The 22330-nt window shown below is 37.1% G+C and overlaps 1 protein-coding gene across 1 annotated transcript in view; it reads right to left on the bottom strand.

Moving 5' to 3' along the window:
* COL19A1 (collagen type XIX alpha 1 chain) overlaps positions 1-22330 on the bottom strand; it is a 330132-nt gene that overhangs the window by 51123 nt on the left and 256679 nt on the right. Inside the window, exons 19-34 of the mRNA XM_033217563.1 lie at positions 22043-22105; positions 18346-18381; positions 17406-17441; positions 17258-17311; positions 16507-16560; positions 15065-15118; positions 14310-14399; positions 12611-12655; positions 12426-12503; positions 9590-9625; positions 9425-9478; positions 9283-9336; positions 7893-7934; positions 3117-3221; positions 2979-3032; positions 2640-2693 (exon numbers count right to left, since the gene is read on the bottom strand). Coding sequence (XP_033073454.1) covers positions 2640-2693; positions 2979-3032; positions 3117-3221; positions 7893-7934; positions 9283-9336; positions 9425-9478; positions 9590-9625; positions 12426-12503; positions 12611-12655; positions 14310-14399; positions 15065-15118; positions 16507-16560; positions 17258-17311; positions 17406-17441; positions 18346-18381; positions 22043-22105 — 909 coding nt within the window. The remainder of the gene's footprint in view (positions 1-2639; positions 2694-2978; positions 3033-3116; positions 3222-7892; positions 7935-9282; positions 9337-9424; positions 9479-9589; positions 9626-12425; positions 12504-12610; positions 12656-14309; positions 14400-15064; positions 15119-16506; positions 16561-17257; positions 17312-17405; positions 17442-18345; positions 18382-22042; positions 22106-22330) is intronic.

Genomic DNA, 22330 nt, shown 5'->3' with positions numbered 1-22330 from the left:
CTAGTTCTTTTTATTCCCCTAACATTAACTTGTATACAGGTTTATAAATGCAAGGTAAAAACATTTCCATTGATAATGGCACCTCTAAATGACTGGAGATAATAAATGTTATACTATAAATTTCTTTACCTCAAAATACCCATATTTCCATAAAATTCTTTCTATATGTACATGCATAAAATATATGTATATATGTATTCCTTTTTTTTTTTTTTTTTTTTGCTACTTTTAGTCTCAACACTGAATCAGTCCAGAGATGTTGAGTGAGTTTTTAGGTAGCCTAATTTATAAGCTTGGGATTCATTAACCTTTGATGACTACATTAAACTTTAAAATAAACCTCAGTCCATAAATAAAAAATCATCCTCAGCAGCCTTTCTCTGAAAAAGCTGAAATTCTGTAGTAAAAGTAAAAGTTACTATGGATGCATAAAGGACAATAAGATAATTTTAGAAGACAAGATGGTCATTAAAGAAGACAAATACATATTAAAGAGTAGGACAGTCAATTTAACATACAGTGCCAAACTAACATACAAATTAAAATTTATTGCAGAGCTATTCGGAGATCATTGGAGCTACGTTCTTACCCTGCTCTGATATTTCATTTTGCAAGTCCCAGATCAGTTGCTACCAAGAATATTTTCTGTTGCTATAATATCTGGCTGATGATATTTTTCATGTCTAATTTATCAATTATTGCCCTAAAATATTATAGGAAGACTTGAATTTCAAGCAAGAAATCACTCCATCAAAGGTTAGCATGTGTTCTATTAGCATCTTCCAAGTTGCTACCTTGAGCTGTGCAACAACGTCTGTGAAAAATGTGGAAGAAAATGTTGCTTTTCTAAGAGTAATAAACAAGCAGGCAACTCCTCTCTCTCATTTTCCAAACAGATGAAAAACATAATAATTAGAAGTCTCAAAGAGATGGGGTGTCCCTCTATGTTTTCCACTTAGAGTAGAATAGACATTTGAGATTTTGTAAGATTAGATATTAAGTTCATACAGTGTGTTGAAATGGTATAGTTTATTGGCCAGCTGGAAATGCATATGTTTTTGGTCAAAGTTTTATTCACTTTGACAAATCAACAAATTGTAATTTCAAATAATATCTGAGACCAAGTAGAAGATGAGATTATATTCATTATTTCCCATCTGCTAGAGAGAAAACAGCAACACCTTACTCCCTCTATAAGGCCTAAAGGAGTCAATAGGTTACTTCAGATTTATTCATATTATTCACGTGATGTGAAGAAACAATGGAAAAGAATCTCCTGAACTTGCTGGAACTCCCCATGTGACGAGCATTGTGCACAATTTTGTGAACTGTGTTAAAGAATTTATGAGGGGTGCCAAAGAAAAAGCCCACTAAAGTGTGAGGAATATTAACAATGGATTCCAGTTCACTAAGAGAGAAAAATGCCCTGCAGAATCAATGAAAATTAACTTCTAGTGACTTTAACTTAGCGTTACTTATACAAAACCTGAATTCCAATTATTTCCTGATCTTTTCGTTATTACCTTCTCAATTGCCTCTAAAGCCTACCTTTTGAGTGGAGGCAGTTCAAAGCTGTTGAACTATGAAAATCAGTTATTGTGCTTGTACTTTAGTAAAACCTTCTGTGGAACATGAGGAAGCAAAAGCACAATACCTTATTTTGAAGATAATGTTTTATTTATGGATGAAAATAAATATTGAATATATTTGGTATTAAATTTTTAACTTGGGAAAAAATCAAACCTCCAAGTTTTCTAGATTACAAGCAATATTAATTAGAAGCAATAGTACATGATGATTGCTGTAATGTAAAATATAACTCCACCTAGAAAAATAGATTTTCTTTATATAGTTATGATTTTCCACAATAACATCAACGTTAATACATGCCAGATGGCTTACTTACTTTCATTAAGAATTATTAGTATCAAAACTGTTTAAACTAACAGCAATTCATCATTCTAATTGGTTTTTCTAAGAGTTAATGTGAATTATGTAGGAAAAAAATTATGTCCTGAGCATCACCATGGCTTAGAGTCAGAAAATTATACTATTATCTCAAAAGCACACTGGACTTGGAACCTTAGTCCAGAGGGTGACCAGCTGATGTAAACTAGAACAAGAAGATTCTTCTGACAGTTTTTTTTCTCCCAAGAATTTGAAAGCTGAGCAAAGACGCAGACAATCCAAGGTCGCTGAAGTTTAATTAGAGTTTAGTGGTACCCAGGGAAGCTCTGCTGGGTTCTCAAATGCCCTTACTTCTAGTCTGGTTGTCCAACTACTATTCCTTTAAATCTCTTAGCTACCCTGGGAGTTTTTTGAGTAGACTTTCCTTTCCTCCTTTCCTTTACTTTTATTTTGCGAGAGCTGGAATTGTTATCTGCTAAATGAAAACAGAAAAATTATAACTGACATATTAACTTTGTGCCTTACTTTCCTTGTCTCTAAAACTGGACCGTTGGTAATAAACATAAACATGTCATTTAAAATGTGTCAACATTTTAAAAGCTCTAAGTGGTCTTTGTTTTTACTGGTTCTAGCATTAGATCTGAGCTATAGAAAAATTAACATTTTTACTCTGTTGAGCCACGTAAAGAGAATCAATATTAGGACTGTATAATCAGAAAAGAATCTGTTACCTCATCGCCTTTCTCTCCAGGTATCCCAGGGTAGCCTCGCTCTCCTTTGCTTCCCTAAAAAGACAATACATTCAGCTAGCACATACAATCATTTTTCTTATCTTTTGGAAATGAAAAAAATCTCTTCTAAGAACACTTGGGGCATGTAATTTGGACAGGGTCAGGGAACAAATAAATGGCAACATTTGCAAGTGGCTTTTTCGTCTCTCTCTCTCTCTCCATATATATCTATATATACATGTATGTATTTTAAAAGTTGTATATTTTCAAATATCGGGTTCCTTTTTTTCATACTGAATTGAGGGTCCCAAGGTGAAAGTGGAAGAGAGAATTTCTCACCTTTGGTCCCTCTCTGCCTGGGATTCCTGGAGGACCCCGTGGCCCTATATCACCCTAGAGGACAGAGGAAGAGCAGAACTGAGAGGATGCACTACATGTAACCTATAGGGTTCGTAAACATTCAGTCAGGCTTCTCACCTTCCGGGCCATGGAATCATACTTTCCAGGCTCACCAGTGCCTCCTTCTTCTCCTTTGTTGCTTTTCAGCCCTGGGACACTGGCTTGGCAGTTGCCACAGAAATTCTAATGAGTATAAAGATAAGGTTACGGAGAGAGTCATAAAAGCCATCTAAAAGGTGAGTTTTCATGTGATGTGAAGTTCTTTTGGAACCTTTGTCAGAGATGAGTGATATAGATAAGTCACTCTGCTTTCAGAAACTTGATTTATCCAATTTAAAAACACTAATTTTGTGAGGTAAAAACTATTTTCAAAGCTCATCAGTGACATCTGTTTATGATATTGATGAGCTTTTATTTTAAAAGCAGGTCTCCAATGACATTTATTATATAATAGAAAATTCCAAATAAATAAGGAAAAGACACCTAAGTCAAGAACAAAAACTGAAGTTCAATTGTTTAGTAGAATGTTTTAAAAGGGAGTGGTAATAAAGTTTAGAAAACCCAGTACGATTACAGAATTCATACAACCTATAGCATAAATCATTTTAAAAACAACAACAAAAAACTGCAAAGAAAGGATTTGTCCTTGTGGGAGCAAAATTAGTTCTCCAACTACATATATTTTACTAACATTTTGTTGGTGCAGGCACTCTAGAGAAATAATTACTTGACTGACAAAGACTTGACTCCTAGGTCAAATCCAAGTGACGATAGGAAATCTAAGTGAAATTACCTTTCCATTGCCTTCTGTGCAACCTTTAGCTGAGGTGAGAAAGCTTGACTTCCAGTGTCTGAGCTCATAAGATAAACATAACTCTCATCACACAGCTAAAGAAAGAGTGTGTGTGAAAAGCTCTATATAGGCTTATTTTTAAATAAATGGTTGGAATAAGAATATGACCAAGAAAGGCACAGAATAAGGGCCACTGAGTAGGGGAGATAGTTTAACAGTTGAAAGAAGGTAGGACAACCTAAGTTTCCATTCTTCCATCCTTTTCCCTAAAGGGAAGAATCTTTAAACATGAAAAAGAAGTGAAGCTTGCCATTGATAAGAAGCTGGCAAGAAAGCCCATGGCTATTCAAATTCAATATTTTTGACATAATGAATAGCACTGTAAATCTGATTTTCAAACATGGGCTCCTTGGAACACTAAATTTGCATGATACTGAAAAGCTTGCAAGGTGTGATGATTAATACTGAGTGTCAACTTGATTGGATTGAAGGATGCAAAGTATTATTCCTGGGTGTGTCTGTGAGGGTGTTGCCAAAGGAGATTAACATCTGAGTCAGTGGACTGGGAGAGGCAGACCCACACTCAATATGGGTGGGCACAATCTAATCAGGTGCCAGTGCAGCTAAAATAAAGCAGACAGAAGAAGGTGGAAGGGGTTGACTTGCTGAGTCTTCTGGCCTTCATCTTTCTCCTGTGCTGGATGCTTCCTGCCCTCAAACATAAGACTCCATATTCTTCGCTTTGGACTCTTGGACTTACACTAGTGGTTTGCCAGAGGCTTTCGGCCTTTGGTCACAGACTAAAGGCTATACTGTCAGCTTCCCTACTTTTGAGGTTTTGGGACTTGGACTGATCCATTATTGGCTTCCTTGTTCTTTGACTTGCAGACAGCTTATTGTGGGACTTTACCTTGTAATCAATCACATGAGTCAATTCTCCTTAATAAACTCCCTTTCATATATACACATATACCATTAGTTCTGTCCCTCTAGAGAACCCTGATGAATACATAAGGCAAATCATCTCAAAAATGCTGGGTTACAGCAATCCCATTACTGGGTATATACCCAAAGGATTACAAATCATTCTACTATAAAGACACATGCACCCTTATGTTTATTGCAGCACTGTTCACAATAGCAAAGACTTGGAACCAACCCAAAAGCCCATCAATGATAGACTGGATAAAGAAAATGTGGCACATATACACCATGGAATACTATGCAGCCATAAAAAAGAATGAGTTCAAGTCCTTTGCAGAGACATGGATAAAGCTGGAAACCATCATTCTCAGCAAACTAACACAAGAACAGAAAACCAACCACCGCATGTTCTCACTCATAAGTGGGAGTTGAACAATAACACATGGACACAGGGAGGGGAACATCACACACTAAGGGGGCCTGTTGGGGATGGGAGGCTAGGAGAGGGATAGCATTAGGAGAAATACCTAATGTAGATGACGGGTTGATGGGTGGAGCAAACCACCATGGCACATGTATACCTATGCAACAAACCTGCATGTTCTGTACGTGTACCCCAGAACTTAAAGTATATAAAAACATGCTGGGTTAAACAGCTCTCTTCATGGTGGTCTTTCTTAGAGTCTGAATATATAAAATTTCCAGATGAATTTTACCACCTGGATTATTTCACAGGGACAATGTATTGGCACAGGAGTTAAATATATATATTTATAGAACCACTACTGATGATACCTGAAAAACTATGAAGATAAAAAGACACTTGAGAACTTAAGAGAAACAAAAGGATTTCCATATTTCAAAAAGTATGAAAAAGATAATTATCTGCAGACACAAACATGACATCTCAATATGGAGCAAAACCTTGGCTTATCAATATGGAGCAACATTTTAGAAGAGATTGTTCAACTGACTATTTTGGTAAAACATTAAGAAATGATAATCATTATGACAAATACAATTTCTAAGAGTCATTTGAAACTGACTTCATTTTCTTTGGGTTAGGGTTACCAGAATGGTAAATTTAAAATAATTGAGTTTTATTAACATTCTTGGAAAAATGTCTTAAGATTTTCTCATGGAAAGAATAAAGATGCATCAATTATTAACCAATACACAATGTCATTCAAAGAGGGACTGATATACTGATTAATCTAAAAGGAGGCCTTTGAAGGGGCCTGTAATTATGCCAGTTCTTTTTAATACTTTAATCAAAGATATTTTTGCAAACAGAAAGCAGGATGATCAAATTGGCTAAAGACTCAAGGTAGAGAGATATAGCGTTAACGTATGGGGTAACAGGATCAGGATTTAACATGATGTTATTACATTGGCCTGACAGATCCAACCCAGAATCTAAATTCCTGTATTTGGACTTTGTTCGGGGAACTACATGCCTCCCCTTGCTTCTATTGTATACAGTTTGTGGAGACTATCAGTCAAGATGTCCTGCTCTCTATGGACTCAGAACCTCAGTGAAATGACGCAGAGACTGGAGCAATGGCAGAGCGCGTTCATTAGAGGGATGATTCCTGGGTGAGACTGTCAATTAGTTCCACTTCTGAGAGCCCTGGAACCCTGGTTCTGCTTCCTGTCAGAGCCTATTCATGGTCCTTTGATCTGTTCTGTGAGATCCCATATTCTACCAGTATATTCATTTCTACTAAAGCATACAGGTTTCTCATCCTTAAAGAACCCTAAGTATTCTGAAATGATATAACTCCTGCAATCTTGCTATTTCCAACACCACTGTCTCGTAAAGAATCTAGGACTTAATGTCTGAGGACCTATGTTCCTGTGTTAATGTTACATATACTTGCTGTGTGACTCTGAAAAAGTTACTTAACTGTTGAGAACTTCAGGTCTGTCATCTATAGAATGGGAATGCTGCAACAGGCTGAACTCATAAGATTATTATGGAAATTAAATGAGATGATATAAGTAAAGTGGCATATTGACTGGCCTGTAATTTTAACTCAATAAATATAAGATTTTCCTGAAATTCTGACCAATATTCTTCTCTGGTTTATAAAAACTGCTGGCTTTTGGAGGTCTTAGAAACTCCTTTAATATATTTTTATATTTATGTTCATATTTACACTTATGTTTATATATTTATTCTCAAAACTCTACTTTACAAATGTATATGCTAGAACTCAAGTCTTTTGTATTCAACTAAACAAATATTTCTGCCTGCTTACTATTGTGCAAATAATTGTGTAAATCACTGGGCTAAATGCTAGAAATACAAACTAAATTATATATGTCTAACTATAGTCTGTGTGTGTGCACGTACACATACACAATGTCCATTCATACAAAGAAAGATACAACACATTGTGTTTGAGTATGAAGTCAAGAGCCTAATTTTCATGTGGGCTCCCTCAGTCTTAGCATACCAGGCAGAAACATGCAAATACACACCCTTACATATGTGCCATTATCATCCCCCCAGTATATTTTACTGATAAAATACAGGGAAGTGTTAGAGATTTAAAAAAGAGATAGCAAGATTAATTCCCTGAGATGATAATAGGTAGAGGTGATTTTTATTGAACAGAGTAACAGGTATTAGGGCAGGTTTCGACTGTGGAATTTTGTAAAATCCCATGACATCAAAATTCAGCCTTGTAAGTGGCTATTTATAGAGCAGCACTGATTTTCATCTTGGAACTGACCAGGCCAGATTTAGCAAGAAGGATTCGCTTTCACAGTAGTGAGCCAGGGTGAGTCAACACCCATTAAGAGAAAGATGTTCCTCCAGAAGAGAGAATAATCTACTCCAGGGTGCTAATGACATAATTCCTTCCCTGTAGCCAATTCATAACTATACTACCCACTGCCCTCCACCCCTGCTCCACCCAAAATGAGAGGCTGGTAAAGAAGAGAGTGAAAGAATTACAATAAATGGCACAAGATATATAAGATACATGTTTATTTTCCTATCTTAAAGATGTCCTGCCATTTAAAAACTGAATTGTAGTTCCAGCTAAGCAATTGACTCAATTTCTGCTAAATATTTTCTTTGTGATTTTTCTGGAAATTAACACATAATTTCTTACACAGCAATAGAGTACCTTGAGCAAAGCACCGATGTCTCCCAAGAGAGGAAGTGCAATCTGTGGTTAAGAAGGTAAAACCAAAGATATGTATTTATATATGAACACAATACAATATAAACATACAGTACAATATAGATATTTTTCCTCAAAATGCCATGAAACTTCTAGTGTCTCACTTTAGAATCACTGGCTTAACATTATGTTTCGTATCAAGAAATGTGTACATGGCACTGATAGAATTCAGAACAAATTTTGAAATATGTTCACTATTCTCTCAGGAATGTGCAAACACATATCATCATTTTGATTGTGCATCCCTATTTTATATTTTCATGGTAACCTTTATGCCATCCCTGGTATATTATTGGTTTTAAATAATACATAAAGATAAATTATTTATTAAAAGGAAATCACTCCTCTGGCAAACACATTATCAGGCTGTTGAGAAATATGAAAACTACCAGGTAAGTTTGCCTTAAAGTTATTTCTCATGGAAGTTCAAAAGAACCTACAGTTGGCTTAAGTGATAGGCAAGACAAACACTGAAGGAATTTGGACCACATTTTGGCCACATGTCTTCAGATGTTCTTTCAGAGAGACACTGTGTAAACCCAAGTAAAATTTTGTAAGATTCCCAGAAAAATGCACAAGTGATTCACTCAACAGTGGCGTTAAAGTAATGCCAAAATATGCCTCCACACGTAGCTTATAAAGGCACATAAGGCCCAAACACTGTGGGAGGTAGAAAGGATTTGTGAGGTTTAGAACTGAGAAGCCAGATTTGGATTTTATTATACAAGACTCTTAATACAATGTCATGTACCATATGGCCTCTCAAATTATAACTGCCGAGTCTGAGGCTATTTAAAGGGATTTCACTGTTGCTCAAAGCAAGGTTTAACCTAGAATAAAACTTTGAAACACACATTTAGTGCCTAAACCCATTTTCTAAGAGCCTACTCAAGTCAGTTTTCATAATTTAATCATTGCGACATTTTAAAGCTACAGAATCAATGGATCTGTACCATACTGTAGGCAACTTACCTGCAAAATTTCATTTAGAAAAATGAAATTCATTTAGCCACTAGCATTAGAAAAAATAGAAATCATGGCGATATATTTTATCTCAATTTTCAGTGGGATTGAGACATTATATGCCAAGGCTCAGCCTGGGGCAAAATTGTACAGTTGAATTATACCCTTAGGAAATAAGTATTCATCACACACACAGAAGTGCTGACCCAGCCTGAATTCTTTTTCTCTCGACAAAATAATGGGGATAAACAAAATCACCAAGCAGTCACTGAGCATTCTAATTAATTTGGACAGCAAAACTTGCTTGGGAGGTTGTTTGGCTTCTGGGTGCATTTAAGATACATAAATCAGACAAGGTCTGTCTACATACCGGGTCACCTGGGGGGCCTGGCAGGCCTGGCTTTCCATCCCTCCCTGGAACTCCCTGAAAACAGAGGTGTCCATGTTCAATCTTTGCACATTGGCACAGATGCAGATTAAAATGGGGGAGGGTAGATAAAGAAAGTCCTTACATCATTTCCTGGAGTCCCTGGAGTTCCTGGCAACCCAGGAAGACCTCGAGGACCCTGGAAAAGGAGGGAAATAAAAACAGTTACTTATGAGGATGGTCTTTCAGTCATTTCCCCCAAGTAAGCAAGCTGGCTTTGCTGTGCTAAAAAATTAGTTAAGTAGCTTACCTGAATACCTGGCTCTCCAACTGGTCCTTGGGAGCCCTGAGTACAAATGAGATTTTATTATCAAAATTCCACCAAGAATGTCCATAAATTATCCATGTGACATAAAAGACTAAGCATTGCAGTTTACTTGGAGGCACAACAGGGTTTGCCACTGTACACACAAGGAAAACTGCAAAGTTGGCCAAGACTTTTAGGTCGCAGGTGAATAACTTAACCAGATACCTGTTGCTGGAAACATCAACATGATTTTGCTCAGAGACTTGGGACATCTATCTCACTACCATAATCTGTCACTGCACATTCATAAGGGCACAAAGAATGCATCCAAATTCCATCTGTCAGAAACTGACCGCCCACAGGGGTAACTGGTTCGGGGCTTCTTTTCTTTTCTGCTTTCAACTTTGAGTCATTTATCTCTTGGAAGACATCACCAGAACCAGTGTTCAGTGACAAGAGTAGGAGGTAAAACACTAATCAATGATATTTTCCTACTTTTAGAAAATTGGAATTTGGGATAAATAAAATGAGGCTGGGGGATTATCAGGGAACTTAATAATGATGGTAGCTGTACTGCTCTTATGTAACCATGAACTTCTGTAAGAGGAATTTGCAACCTAAGTAAGTCAAGAGCTGGTTTCTTAGCAGTTGACTTCAGTAACTACTCACTGACTTTTCTTTTCTTATTTAAAGAAATAAATATTCATATCACAGCTCTTGCCAAAGCTACTTTTTCCCTCTCTTTCTATTTATGCTCAACCACCATCACTTCCCTAATAATTTTCTTGTCTTTTCTTTTTTTTTTTTTTTTTTTTTTTTGAGATGGAGTCTCACTCTGTCACCCAGGCTGAAGTGCAGTGGTGGAATCTCGGCTCACTGCAACCTCTGCCTCCTGTGTTCAAGCAATTCTCCTGCCTCAGTCTCTTAAGTAGCTGGGATTACAGTCACCCGTCACCACACTCGGCTAATTTTTGTATGTTTAGTAGAGATGGGGTTTCACCACGTTGGCCAGGCTGGTCTCAAACTCCTGACCTCAAGTGTTCCACCTGCCTTGGCCTCTCAAAGTGCTGGGATTACAAGGATGAGCCACCAGGCCCAGCCTCTAATAATTTTCTGATACAAGTTTTTACTTGGTTTAATTGCCATCTCCAATGGTCTTTTACATTCTTGCCCTGGTAAATCAGACAACCCTCATTCACAACATATCCCTTCACTACTTACACTTTCTCTTAACTTTTCATGATAACTTCAATATAAAGATGTGATATTGTGATAAAATAATATTTGGTTTCTGCCCTCAGTTCCTGGCACAGAGCGCCTAAAACCCTCGTAAATTCCTTAACAATAGGTTGCTAACATAAACTTTTGTTCTAATACTTGTTTTTTGGCCCCGGTTGACACAGAGCTTCTAATCTCTTGGGTTTCTTGGGTGACAGGAGAGTCTTTTGTTCCAATGAGGTGACTCTTGGTGGGCTCCTTGATAGGAGCTGATCACCAGAAAGACCAAGCCACAGTTAGAAACTCGGCCTTTCAGCCCACCCTGCATTCTCTGAAGAGGGGAGAGGGGCTGGAAATATAGTTAGTTGTTTATCTTGCTGACATGATGAAGCCTCCATAAAATCCCAAAATATGGGGTTTAGAGAACTTCCAGGCTGGCAAAAACACCCATGTGCCAGGAGAGTGTCACACCCCAACTCCGCGGGGACCAACGCTCCTAAACTCAGGGACCCTTCCAGACCTCTCCCTTTGTATCTCTTCTTCTGACTCTTCAACTGTATCCTTTACTGATACCATAAACCAGTAAATGTAAGAAAGAGTTACTTGATTCTGTGAACCACTCTAGCAAACTACAGAACCTGAGGTGGGGGTCATGGAAACTTCCAGTTTATAGCTGGTTGAACAGAAGTAACGAAGGCCCAGATATGCAGTTGACCTCTGAAGTAGGGGTCGGTTTTGTGCGAATGAGCCCTTAACCTGTGGAATCTGACGCTAACTCCAGGTAGATAGTGTCAGACATGAATTGACTAATAGAACATCCAGTTGATGTCCATTGGATAATTGATGAGTAGGGGAAAAAAACCCCACACATCTGGTGTCAGAATTGTATTATGTTGAATGTTAAGAGCATAATAGGAAAAAAGTTAGTTTGTTTTTCTATTACACCACACAGGACAATTTTCTAAATTCATGTCATTAGAATAACCATTTATTTCTACTTTTCTTGTTCAAAAATATTTTATGTCTTTTCATAGTAAATGAAAATTGTATATTTATTATTATTTGGTCTACAAGTGTGGATATAGTGGTCATTGTTAATAGGGGCTGTTCTAGGCTCTGTCCTTATAGTTTAAATACTTTAAAAACTGCCCATTATTTGTTTTTACCATTGAAAACACCATCTCTTCACTCTGAAAACATTACTCAGACCTTTTTGGTGTCATTTCACTTATGCGTACACCATTCACTTTAAATATTAACTTCTTGTTTTAACTTAATTAAAAACAAGCTATGATATATAATGACCTAATATTAGGCAGTCATACCATCTTACAAATATGCATTTGTGCTTTTTAATATATAGATTAGAGGTATAGGTTAAATGACGGCTTCTAATCCAAATTAGTGTATGTGTGACCAGCATCTGTAAGTTAATAAACAAACAGCGGGTACCATCTCTGTGCTTAAGTGATACAACCTCAGTGCCCATCAATCCTCTCTGGATAGTGTTTATTTGCATTTCCTCCTCTGACCTTTCTATTCTTTTCACCTTGTTAAAATCTGACACTGGATTTTGTTTCACAATATTGGAATCAACAAGGACTGAATGAATTTCACTTACTGTTCTGCCAGGAATTCCTACCCCTGGTGGGCCTATGTCCCCTGGGGAACCGTGAACACCTGGAAGTCCTCTTTCACCCTGTGAAATGAAAGGCTTCTGTTAGTGCAAGCCTCAAGAGATATAAACTTCTCTGCTATATTTTGTTAATTATAAATTTCTTAAAAATTAACTAAATATTTGTATACCTTTGGCCCACGTGGACCAGGTGCTCCAGGATTTCCATCTAATCCCTAAAAGAAAAAAAAGATGAATACATTGAATACGTATCTTCTTCTAGAAAGGTTATAAACACATTAGAAGTTATAACTAAAATGTTTTATCACTCTTCATCTTATTTGAATAAATCTTTTTCTATAAAAGAATAAGGAACAGGGAGTACACATTTCAATAGGTTATAGATTTTGTATAGTTGTTTTAAAATATAAAAGATTTTTATTTATAAAATGAGGCACCTGATATTGAGAACTATTATTATTATTTAATAACGTAAGTTCAAAGGCGATGAGAAACAAAGGCACATAAAACATATTTTAAAAACATTGGTTATTTAGATTTTCCAGCAGTCCAGTTTTCAATGTCCTGGGAAGAGTCTGGGTCACAAAGACATTTTCTGCAAATGACAAACCATGGTGATACCTGCAAAACCTCTGGAAGGGAAAATTCAGGTAGTTTTTCTGTTTTACAATACTGTCCTAGGAAGTTTTATGGTTTAAAACCAGTGTACCTGACTGGGATTCATAGATCTCTACAGAATCCATGTGTAGGATTCAGGGGACCTAGGAATCTTCCAAAATCATATGCAAAATGTTGTATGCATGTATATTTTCTTCAGAAGAAAGCCCTTTGCTTATCATACATTTAAGAGGTTTTATCTCTGATTTAAAGAATAAGATGCCTGTAATCCCAGCACTTTGGGAGGCCGAGGTGGGCAGATCACTGGAGCTCAGGAGTTCATGACCAGCATGGATAACACGGTGAAGCCCCATCTATACAAAAAATATAAAAATTAGCCAGGAGTGGTGGCGTGTGCCTGTTGTCACCACTACTCAGGAGGCTGGGTGGGAGGATCACTTGAACCGCGGAGGTCGAGGCTGCAGTGATCCATAATTGTACTACTCTGCTCTAGCCTGGGTGACAGATTAAAGACCCTGTCTCAGAAAAAAAAAAAAAAAAGAATAAGATGAATAGATGAATATTTCTTTTTTCCCCTGACTTTTATTTTAGGTTCAGGGGTACATGTACAGGTTTAGTACATGGGTACATTGCATATTGCTCAGGTTTATTGTATGAATGATCCCACTACCCAAGGAAGTAAGCATAGCGCCTGACAGTTTTTCAACCTTGCCTCCCTTCAACTCTCCCCCATCAGTAGTCCTCCACGTCTCTTGCTCCCATCTCTGCTATGCTGGTGTGCAACCAATGTTTAGCTCCCACTTATAAGTGAGGACATGCAGTATTTGGTTTTTTTGTTCCTGCATTAATTTGCTTAGGCTAATGGCCTCTAGCTGTATCCATGTTGCTGCAAAGGACATGATTTTGTCCTTTTTATGGCTGCATAGTATTCCATGGTTATATATATCACATTGTCTTTATCTAGTCCACTGTAGATGGGCATCTAGGTTGAATCCATGTCATTGCTATTATGAATAGAGTTGCAATGAACACACGAATGCATGTGTCTTTTTGGTAGAACTATTTATTTTCTTTTGGGAAAAGAAACCCGTAGTGAGATTGCTAGGTCAAAAGGTAGTTCTGTTTTAAGGTCTTTTTTCCTTTTTTTGCAGACCTAAACTTATTCCCATACTTGTGATCTGAAACTAGGAACCCACACGCAGTAATTAATGAACTTGCAAGAAATATATTAACAAAAGGGCTAATACTTACCGGTTCCCCTGGCAGGCTCTTCCCTGGAGGACCAGCCTCACCTTTGGGACCTGGAAGCCCAGGAGGGCCTATGATCCCACCTGGATCTCCCTGTGGAAAACAAAGTAAGATTCTTACTTTGATGCTCAGGTTCGTGGTGGGAAGAGAGGAGGTAGTGGTTTCCATCGTTTTAAGTTGTCATCATAGCCAGTCAAACTTCATTCACTCACTCACTCACTCACCCACTCAATAATATTTATTGAGTACCTAATTCATGCCTGTTCAGTGCATTTAGATTTTGCAGTTAGTTATATTAGCAGCATCACGAAACATATGCATGTGTGTGTGTGTATGTGTATATATATATATATGCACAAAAGGGCATATTTATTAATAAAGTTCTATAGATGATCTTTATGTTTTCTTTAAGTTATTCCCCAATAACAGTTCAATGTTAATATGCTGTTTCCATGTAGATATCAAGAAACAGATCCTGCAAGATTAAGAGACTTCTTAGGTTTATATCAGAATTGGTAACTAAGCTTGACTTTCAGACTCCCGATATCTTCATCTCTCAGTTCATTTTGTCACATGGCATTCCGGTGCCAGAACCAGGGCTGCCAAATGCACAACTCTAGGGGGTACCATTTACATTGTAGTTAATGTGAATGTCTGTCCCGTGCACAATCCCAGAAGCCCTGGGGTGTCCTTTCATCTCCCTCTGTCTCTTCCTCCTATCTACCTAACATATACAATGAGGAAAATGCAAACTATACCTTTTCTCCTTTAATGCCTTGTTTTCCTGGGATACCATGTTCTCCTGGCAATCCCTAGAAAACTCAGAGTGAATAGGAAAGACCAATGAGAACATCTCTTACAATAACATTTCTCTATATCTGAATATTTGTCGAGAGAACAGAATTTTAACATACAGCCTATTAATACAAGGAGTTGGATTGATTTTGGCCTTTAAGACCTGGAAAAATATTAGTGATTCTACGTGGTCTGTTGGTTCAAGTGAAGCCACCTGGATGCCATAGGAAAGAAACTAAAGTCGAATTGAACCGAATGTCTCACCCATATTATTGCCATGGAAGAGGGATGGTGGTTGGTAGCATCACATAATGATTCTAAAGGACTCTAGGGCAACTAGAAAAATGTGTTTTTACTATGTTTTAGAAACAGTGGCTCTTTCTCTTTTGATTTTGTTCTCTTTATAGCTCTGGCCACTATCACTTAATCTCAGTTTTTGAGCATTGTGGCTCCACTTGTGCCACCAGGATTATCTCTCTTTTCATAAGATCTGTCCACTAGATTTATCTACAGTGGACCATTAGTTGGCATAGGGAAGTTATCAAAAGCTTTGCTCTATAAACTGGGTGTTCAAAGTACCAAGCAGAACATGTGCACCGATCAATAGACAGGAGAGGCTCAAGCGGTGAGCATGGAGAATAGAACGTGAGGTTAAGGGTCTGTTCTCAGGGCATGAAAAAAGGAAAGATTCTAAGAGTTGCCTGGAGGGAACTGTAATCATGGTCAGATAGTGATCAGTCTCCAAGGAGTTATGGCCAAGGATTTATCTTATTTTGCTCAAGTGTGAACTGATGGAGAGCTCGCAGCTCCCAGGTTGTCAGAAGGCTAGGAAGATTGTCCAAGGAATAGAAAGTTGATCCAGATAATGAATAGAAAGGTGCATTGAGTATTTTAAGTCCACTAAAGCTAGGTTATAATGCAATCTGTCGATCTTCCTTCAGACATACTTTTAGCTAAAAGACTTGCTTTTTTTCGGAGGGCTTTTGCTAGAAAACAATGGAAGTTTTGGAAATGTCTTCCTTAGATAGAGACTTGAACTAAAAACTGTGAATATTGAAAATGTTTTCTTTCTCTTTTGGTGTTCTTTATTTCTATTGACATTTCCAATCTCTCTACTGCTGGTACAGCACTGACAAGTATGTCCAAAATGACAATTTAATCAACTTGAGCTCCAAAAACCAATTTATTAGGCTAATGATACTCAAAAGGACCTCACGTGAATATATGAAGGGCCTAGTCTTCTCAATAGCCCCTGACATTTGGTATAATCAGTTTTAGTGGCATAGATGACCCATGTCTTTGGGAAATGAGGGATAACTCAGTTACTTGAACAGATGTTGATGTTTTTAAAAAAATTGTCCTAGTCTCAATCTCATTTCAAAAATATCAAAGACATCATACATACAACATCTCCTGGTGGTCCTCTGGGTCCCATGGAGCCTGCAGATCCCTGCTGACCCTAAAATAAATGGTGGTATATGCTTTAGCTTTGCTAGGAAAAAAAAAAAAAGATAGATTGTACCTGAGTATTTGTAAAGCATAGTGTGATCTTCATGTATAGGAAGACCAACTTTCCACCATCCCACTTTCCCACTTTATCTGTATAGTACTGAAATGTGCTTTGGGTTTACCAGGATAGTTTCCAGATGCTTTTATTTAATTTATGTGTTCTCTCCAGCAGGTGATAACTGAAGTTAGGTAACTTGCCCTACCCATTGTCTGGGAGTACACCACATTAATTTCTCCTGCACTTTCCAAAAGCGCTCTCTTGGGACACTGGTGTGGAATCCCACTTGGGATACTCAAGCAACTCAAGGTTGCAAATTTTGGTTTAGACACTGAATCTTGAATTCTGTTACTTTTAAGAATATAGCTCAAGGTCATAGATTTAGCTCACATTGTTTACTCTTAAAGCCTTTAGGGATGCTATTGTGAATATGCTCTGAAAAAGAGTTTAGAAATCCTATTGTGAACCAGAAGATAGTTACCATGTGTGTAATAAATGCAGCCGATGGGGAAAATCACCATGGAAACAGAATAAGTCTTGAAGAGCATTTGTGAAGAAAATGAGTGGCACACCAAAGCACCCTGTTTTACAGAGAATGGCTATAATTCCCAAATTATTTCCCAATAAATCTTTGTTATTTCTTATATACCTTTAGTCCTGGGCTTCCTATTAAACCAGGGGGACCAGGATCTCCAGGTTCACCCTAAACACGTAGGGGGAAGGAAAGATCAATGTTGCTTTAATTTTTATAATCTAATTAAGGTTGGAGATGAAATTGAAGAATGCCAGGAAATTACCTTTACTCCCTGTGATCCTATTATCCCAGGTTCTCCCTGTAAATAAAATAATTACTATAGGGGTAATGCTTAAATTCAGATGGAAATGGACATCTCTGATACTTTAATTGAATTTCTAGTAATTAACATACAATAAAAAGGGGAATTATGGAAGACATAATGAAATCAAGGAGAGTTCATTCTAAAACATGATTGAAAATACTTACTACTAATGAACAATACTTTCTTGATTTTTTCATTATAATAGTTTTTCCCCCAATGCCACTTTTGACACTGTAATTATCATGTCCCATTAGCAATCACTGCATTCTCTACTTAGCTGACATAGTTATAATTTGCCACCAACTAATCTCATGTCCCAGAGAATTAAAACTTCAGAGAAGGAATTAGGGAGAGTAGAATTTAAAGTAATATGTGTTGGTGATTCTACTTTTAGTTATATGTGCTTAATGATTAGTTATATGTGCTTAATGAAAAAAATCACAACAAAATTAAGGTTATATAAAAGAGGACAACATTGGCTATAACAAGTTTGCTTTTTACATTTTCTGTGACTTATTAATATATTTGATAAATCCACTTGTGCCATTAACAGAATTTTTGGAAAAAAATGTATCTTTTATTTTAATTTGATATTTGTGATATCCTACATGGATGTCTTATATAACATTCATGGCCAATCACTATTAGTAATTGGTTAAACAATGTATTAGAAAACTCATACCAATGTTGAAGTCTCCTTGCATGACAACATTTAACAAGGCTTAAAATTTCTTATTTATCAAAATAAAAGAGTTAAAAATCACAGAGGAAAAAGTAAAATGCTCACGGACCTTATTTAATCAAATCTATTAGACTCCAAAGTAAACATACCAGAAAATCAGAGAGAAAAAAATCAATGAAGTAGAAAACCCAAGGCAGTGATAAAATATCTACTTACTCTATCTCCTTTTTCTCCTTTTGTAAAAGGCTCTCCCTAAGGAGAAGGGGTAGACGATAGAATTAAACACTCTTAGAAATAAACTCTCCAAACCGGGGTGTGGATAAACCCTACAGGCCAAACTTAGATCCCCATTGCAAACAGACCTCTAAAAATACCCAGAGTGCCACACAGTCTGCTTTTGCAGCTTAAAGGAAATATATGATAATTAATTTAAAAACTCCTTTATATTCCCAAATGAATAATGAGTTAATCATTCTAATATCATTTATAAAATCCCAAGTGGCTGGCAAATCGGAATGCTGCCCAAGGCCAAAGCTTCCTACTGCCTAGTTCACATAGAAAACAATCACACACACACATCCAATTGGATGTGAAATGGGAGTGACAGCAAGAAATTGATAAAAATGTTGTATGGAAAGACATTCATTTGAATTCTTCCATTTGGTTAATTGTGTGCTTAAATACATAAAATCATTACTTAAAAAATAGTTTTCTAGTTTTCATTTTTACTTTAATGAAAATGACTTGAAGAGGTTAACCATATCTGTAAGTTCTGTGTCCATGGATTCAAGCAATTGTGGATAAAAAATGTTTGAAAAAGAAAAACAATAAAAAATAAAACAGCAATAAAAATTATATAAATTTTAAAAATAATATAGTATAACAACTATTTACATAGCACTTACATTGTATTATGTATTACAAGTAATCTGGACATGATTTGAAGCATACAGGAGAATACATAGGTGATATGCAAATAATAGGTCATTTTATATTAGGGACTTGAGCATCCTCAGATGTTGGTATCCTCAGAGCCCTGGAACCAATCTCCCACAGATACCAAGGAACAACTATATATCCATATCTACCCAACGTGATGAAATATCTTAATAGTGGTTAATTTCTATGTATTAGATCAAGGCCTTATTTATATTCTTATTTCCCTGCTTGTTTTTGCGTACATGACACTGCTCATGTCATTGCTTATTTACAGCCACTGTCAAGTTTAGTGGCCACATTGACTAAAGTAACTGGTTATAAAATAAAAAGAAAAAAGAAAAACCAGGGAGCCTCGTTGTCTAGATACTTGATATTTAGTCCTAGATCCAATGGCTACTATTTGAGGCAAGTCACTTACTCTTTTAGAGGCCCCCTTTCCTTATCTATAAAATCATGGGGTTCAACTAGGTGATCTCAACTATATTTTAGCTCTGATGTGTTACACATCAAACCATATTCTGAATGTCCTATGGTGGGGGAAAATTTGCCATTTCAGTTACCATTTGGGATCAGTGGTTCAGAATTTACCTTTGAATGAATACTACTCTTCTGTTTGGGCCTTCTGATTACTATGCAAAGTAAAGTCTACATCCTGTTCTGGAATAGAAAGGTTGAGACCATAAAGAGCTAAACTGCTCTCCATAATAATGTAAAATTTGTGTTGTTTTAATGTAGGGGTAGGGAAATGCGGCAAAGATGTATGGGGTGGTGAGATAATTAGGGGATGAATAGGGACCTGGTATGGAGAAGAGTTAGGAGGAAAAGAAGCTCTAGTTAAGGAAAACAGGGCTAAAGGCAGTCCCCATGAGGTACATGGACTGCCCTTGAACATTAGTGGTAGGAGAGAAAGCCAGAGGAAATCTCTGCAGGAGGAAAAGGCCTATCACTCCTAGGAACTATGAACTCCTCCAACTCTTGCTGCTTAAAGTGTGGTCCATGGAACAATAGCACCAGCATTACTGAGAGCTTATGAGAACACAAACTCTCTGATCCTGTTCCAAACCTACTGACCTAGAATCAGTGGGATTCAAGTGCACGTTCACGTTTGAGAAGCAGTGTTCTAACTCACTGAAAGTTTCTCCTTTCTGCTCTAAAAATCCTTAATTTTCCAGTAAAATTTTTGTAAATCTTATAGCAAGGTCCTCTATGTGTCATGTGGAAATTAAGAGAAGGTGGGTGTCAATGTTCAGGTTTGGAGGGAAGATAGTGGAGACCTAGAGAAGCAGTTAAGAGATGGTAAGAGGAACTTCCAAGTGTGGAGCACCTAGAGAGTTGGCAGGTACCAGGGGCATGCACCAGCCTGGATTTCTGAGACATGAGATTTTCCAGACATTATTGGAAATACTCAGTTGGAGAAACCCATTAAAGACTGCCAAATCCTGTAGTTGTGTAAGAAGGCTTGAACTGAATACTAAGAGCAAGTACGACTCCCGAAAGTAGAAGAACTGGGGTACATAGGCTAAGGGAGGAGACCACCCCTCATATTGTCTTATGCCCAATTTCTGCCTCCAAAGAAAGAAGAAGTAAAAACTAAAAGGCAGAAATGAAATCCACAGTCAGACAGCCCGGCGCCACACCCTGGGCCTGGTAGTTAAAGATCGACCCCTGACCTAATCGGTTATGTTATCTATAGATTACAGACATTGTATAGGCATGCACTGTGAAAATCCCTATCCTGTTTTGTTCCGATCTAATTACTGGTGCATGCAGCCCCCAGTCACGTACCCCCTGCTTGCTCAATCAATCACAACCCTCTCACATGCACCCCCTTAGAGTTGTGAGCCCTTAAAAGGGACAGGAATTGCTCACTCGGGGAGCTCGGCTCTTGAGACAGAAGTGTTGCCGATGCCCCTGGCCGAATAAACCCCTTCCTTCTTTAACTAAGTGTCTGAGGAGTTTTGTCTGCTGCTTGTCCTGCTACAAGGCCACAGACTGATTCTAAAGCTGCAAAAATTACTGTCATTGTTAATTTTTTAAAGTTGAAGCACAGGGAAAATTTGACTCTGTAACACTGAATGCTTTAAATAATGTTCCTGTTTGTCATGCAGGCAATTTAGTGACCTCTTCATGTTTTATCCCCTGATAAACCAACATCCTTTATTCACTCTCATAAAGAAAGGGATAGAGTGGTTTAATAAGATGTATTACTTTTTTTTAAACAAAGATGAAACATTTGATAAGCCTGATTCTCACTGATTCTTGAAAACTGCTTTTTTAAAAGGAGCATTAAAACAAGTCATTTTTTGTACCTACGATTTCTCTTATCACTTTAGGTGGTCCTATTTGAATATAAATGATACTGTAGGGTTTTTCTCTTTTTCCCCACAAAAAGAACTACATTTTGAAAGAAATTGGCCACAATAATACTGAAAAGTGGTTGGGAAGCCACTTTGATCTTACAAAAATCAAGAAAGAAAAATAACTTCAGAAGGTACACTGAGAACAGTTGTTTGAGCAGAAAGATGTGTTTCCAATTTCTTTCAGATCAATTTGTACTAGTCTTTTGATACATTGATTTTATTATTTTAGCTGCAGTGTTTAGTTATACCAGATGAGCATTGTGATTTTAAACTTTAGGTTCTAGAATCAGCTCACCTAGGTGTGATTCACAGCTCCAATGCTTAGTACTGTGTGACTTTGGGCAAAGTTACTTAACCTCTTTATGCCTTACTTTCATCATTTGAAGTATGCAGGTGATAATAGACGACCTTATGGAACCTTTTTGTGGATTAAGTGAGTAAATACACGTGAAAGACTTAGTGCATAGCATAGCTAATACTCGCTTGAAAATCTGATTGGTTGTTTCCCATGATAGGATCAACCAAGGTACGTGGAATTGGGGCTGATTTGGAAAAATATTTTTAATCCAGTTTTTTAGATATTCTTCCTCTGTTCTCAAAGCTAAAATACTTACAGGTTCTCCTTTTTGTCCTTTAGGCCCAACAGACCCTGGAAATCCTGGTAGTCCAGTTTCACCCTTTCAAGACAAAGCAGAAGAGAGATTTTGCAGATGGTTACAGAAGCACTATTGTGACTCAGAACAGAATGATTGCTTGCTCTCCTAACTATATAGCATCCAACAGACAATGCAAAGTTCTGAATCTACTTAGACTATTTTTATGATAATGTGTTTGTCAGTACTTCACAATGGCTTTATGTCTTTTAGAAATCCATACATTTTATTATGATACTTAAATGTAAT

The sequence above is a fragment of the Trachypithecus francoisi genome, unplaced genomic scaffold (assembly GCF_009764315.1).
Source record: "Trachypithecus francoisi isolate TF-2019V2 unplaced genomic scaffold, Tfra_2.0 Lachesis_group10, whole genome shotgun sequence".
Lineage (NCBI taxonomy): Eukaryota > Metazoa > Chordata > Mammalia > Primates > Cercopithecidae > Trachypithecus > Trachypithecus francoisi.
The sequence above is the reverse complement of the archived record's forward strand: the minus strand, read 5'-3'. Positions and strand labels throughout refer to the sequence as shown.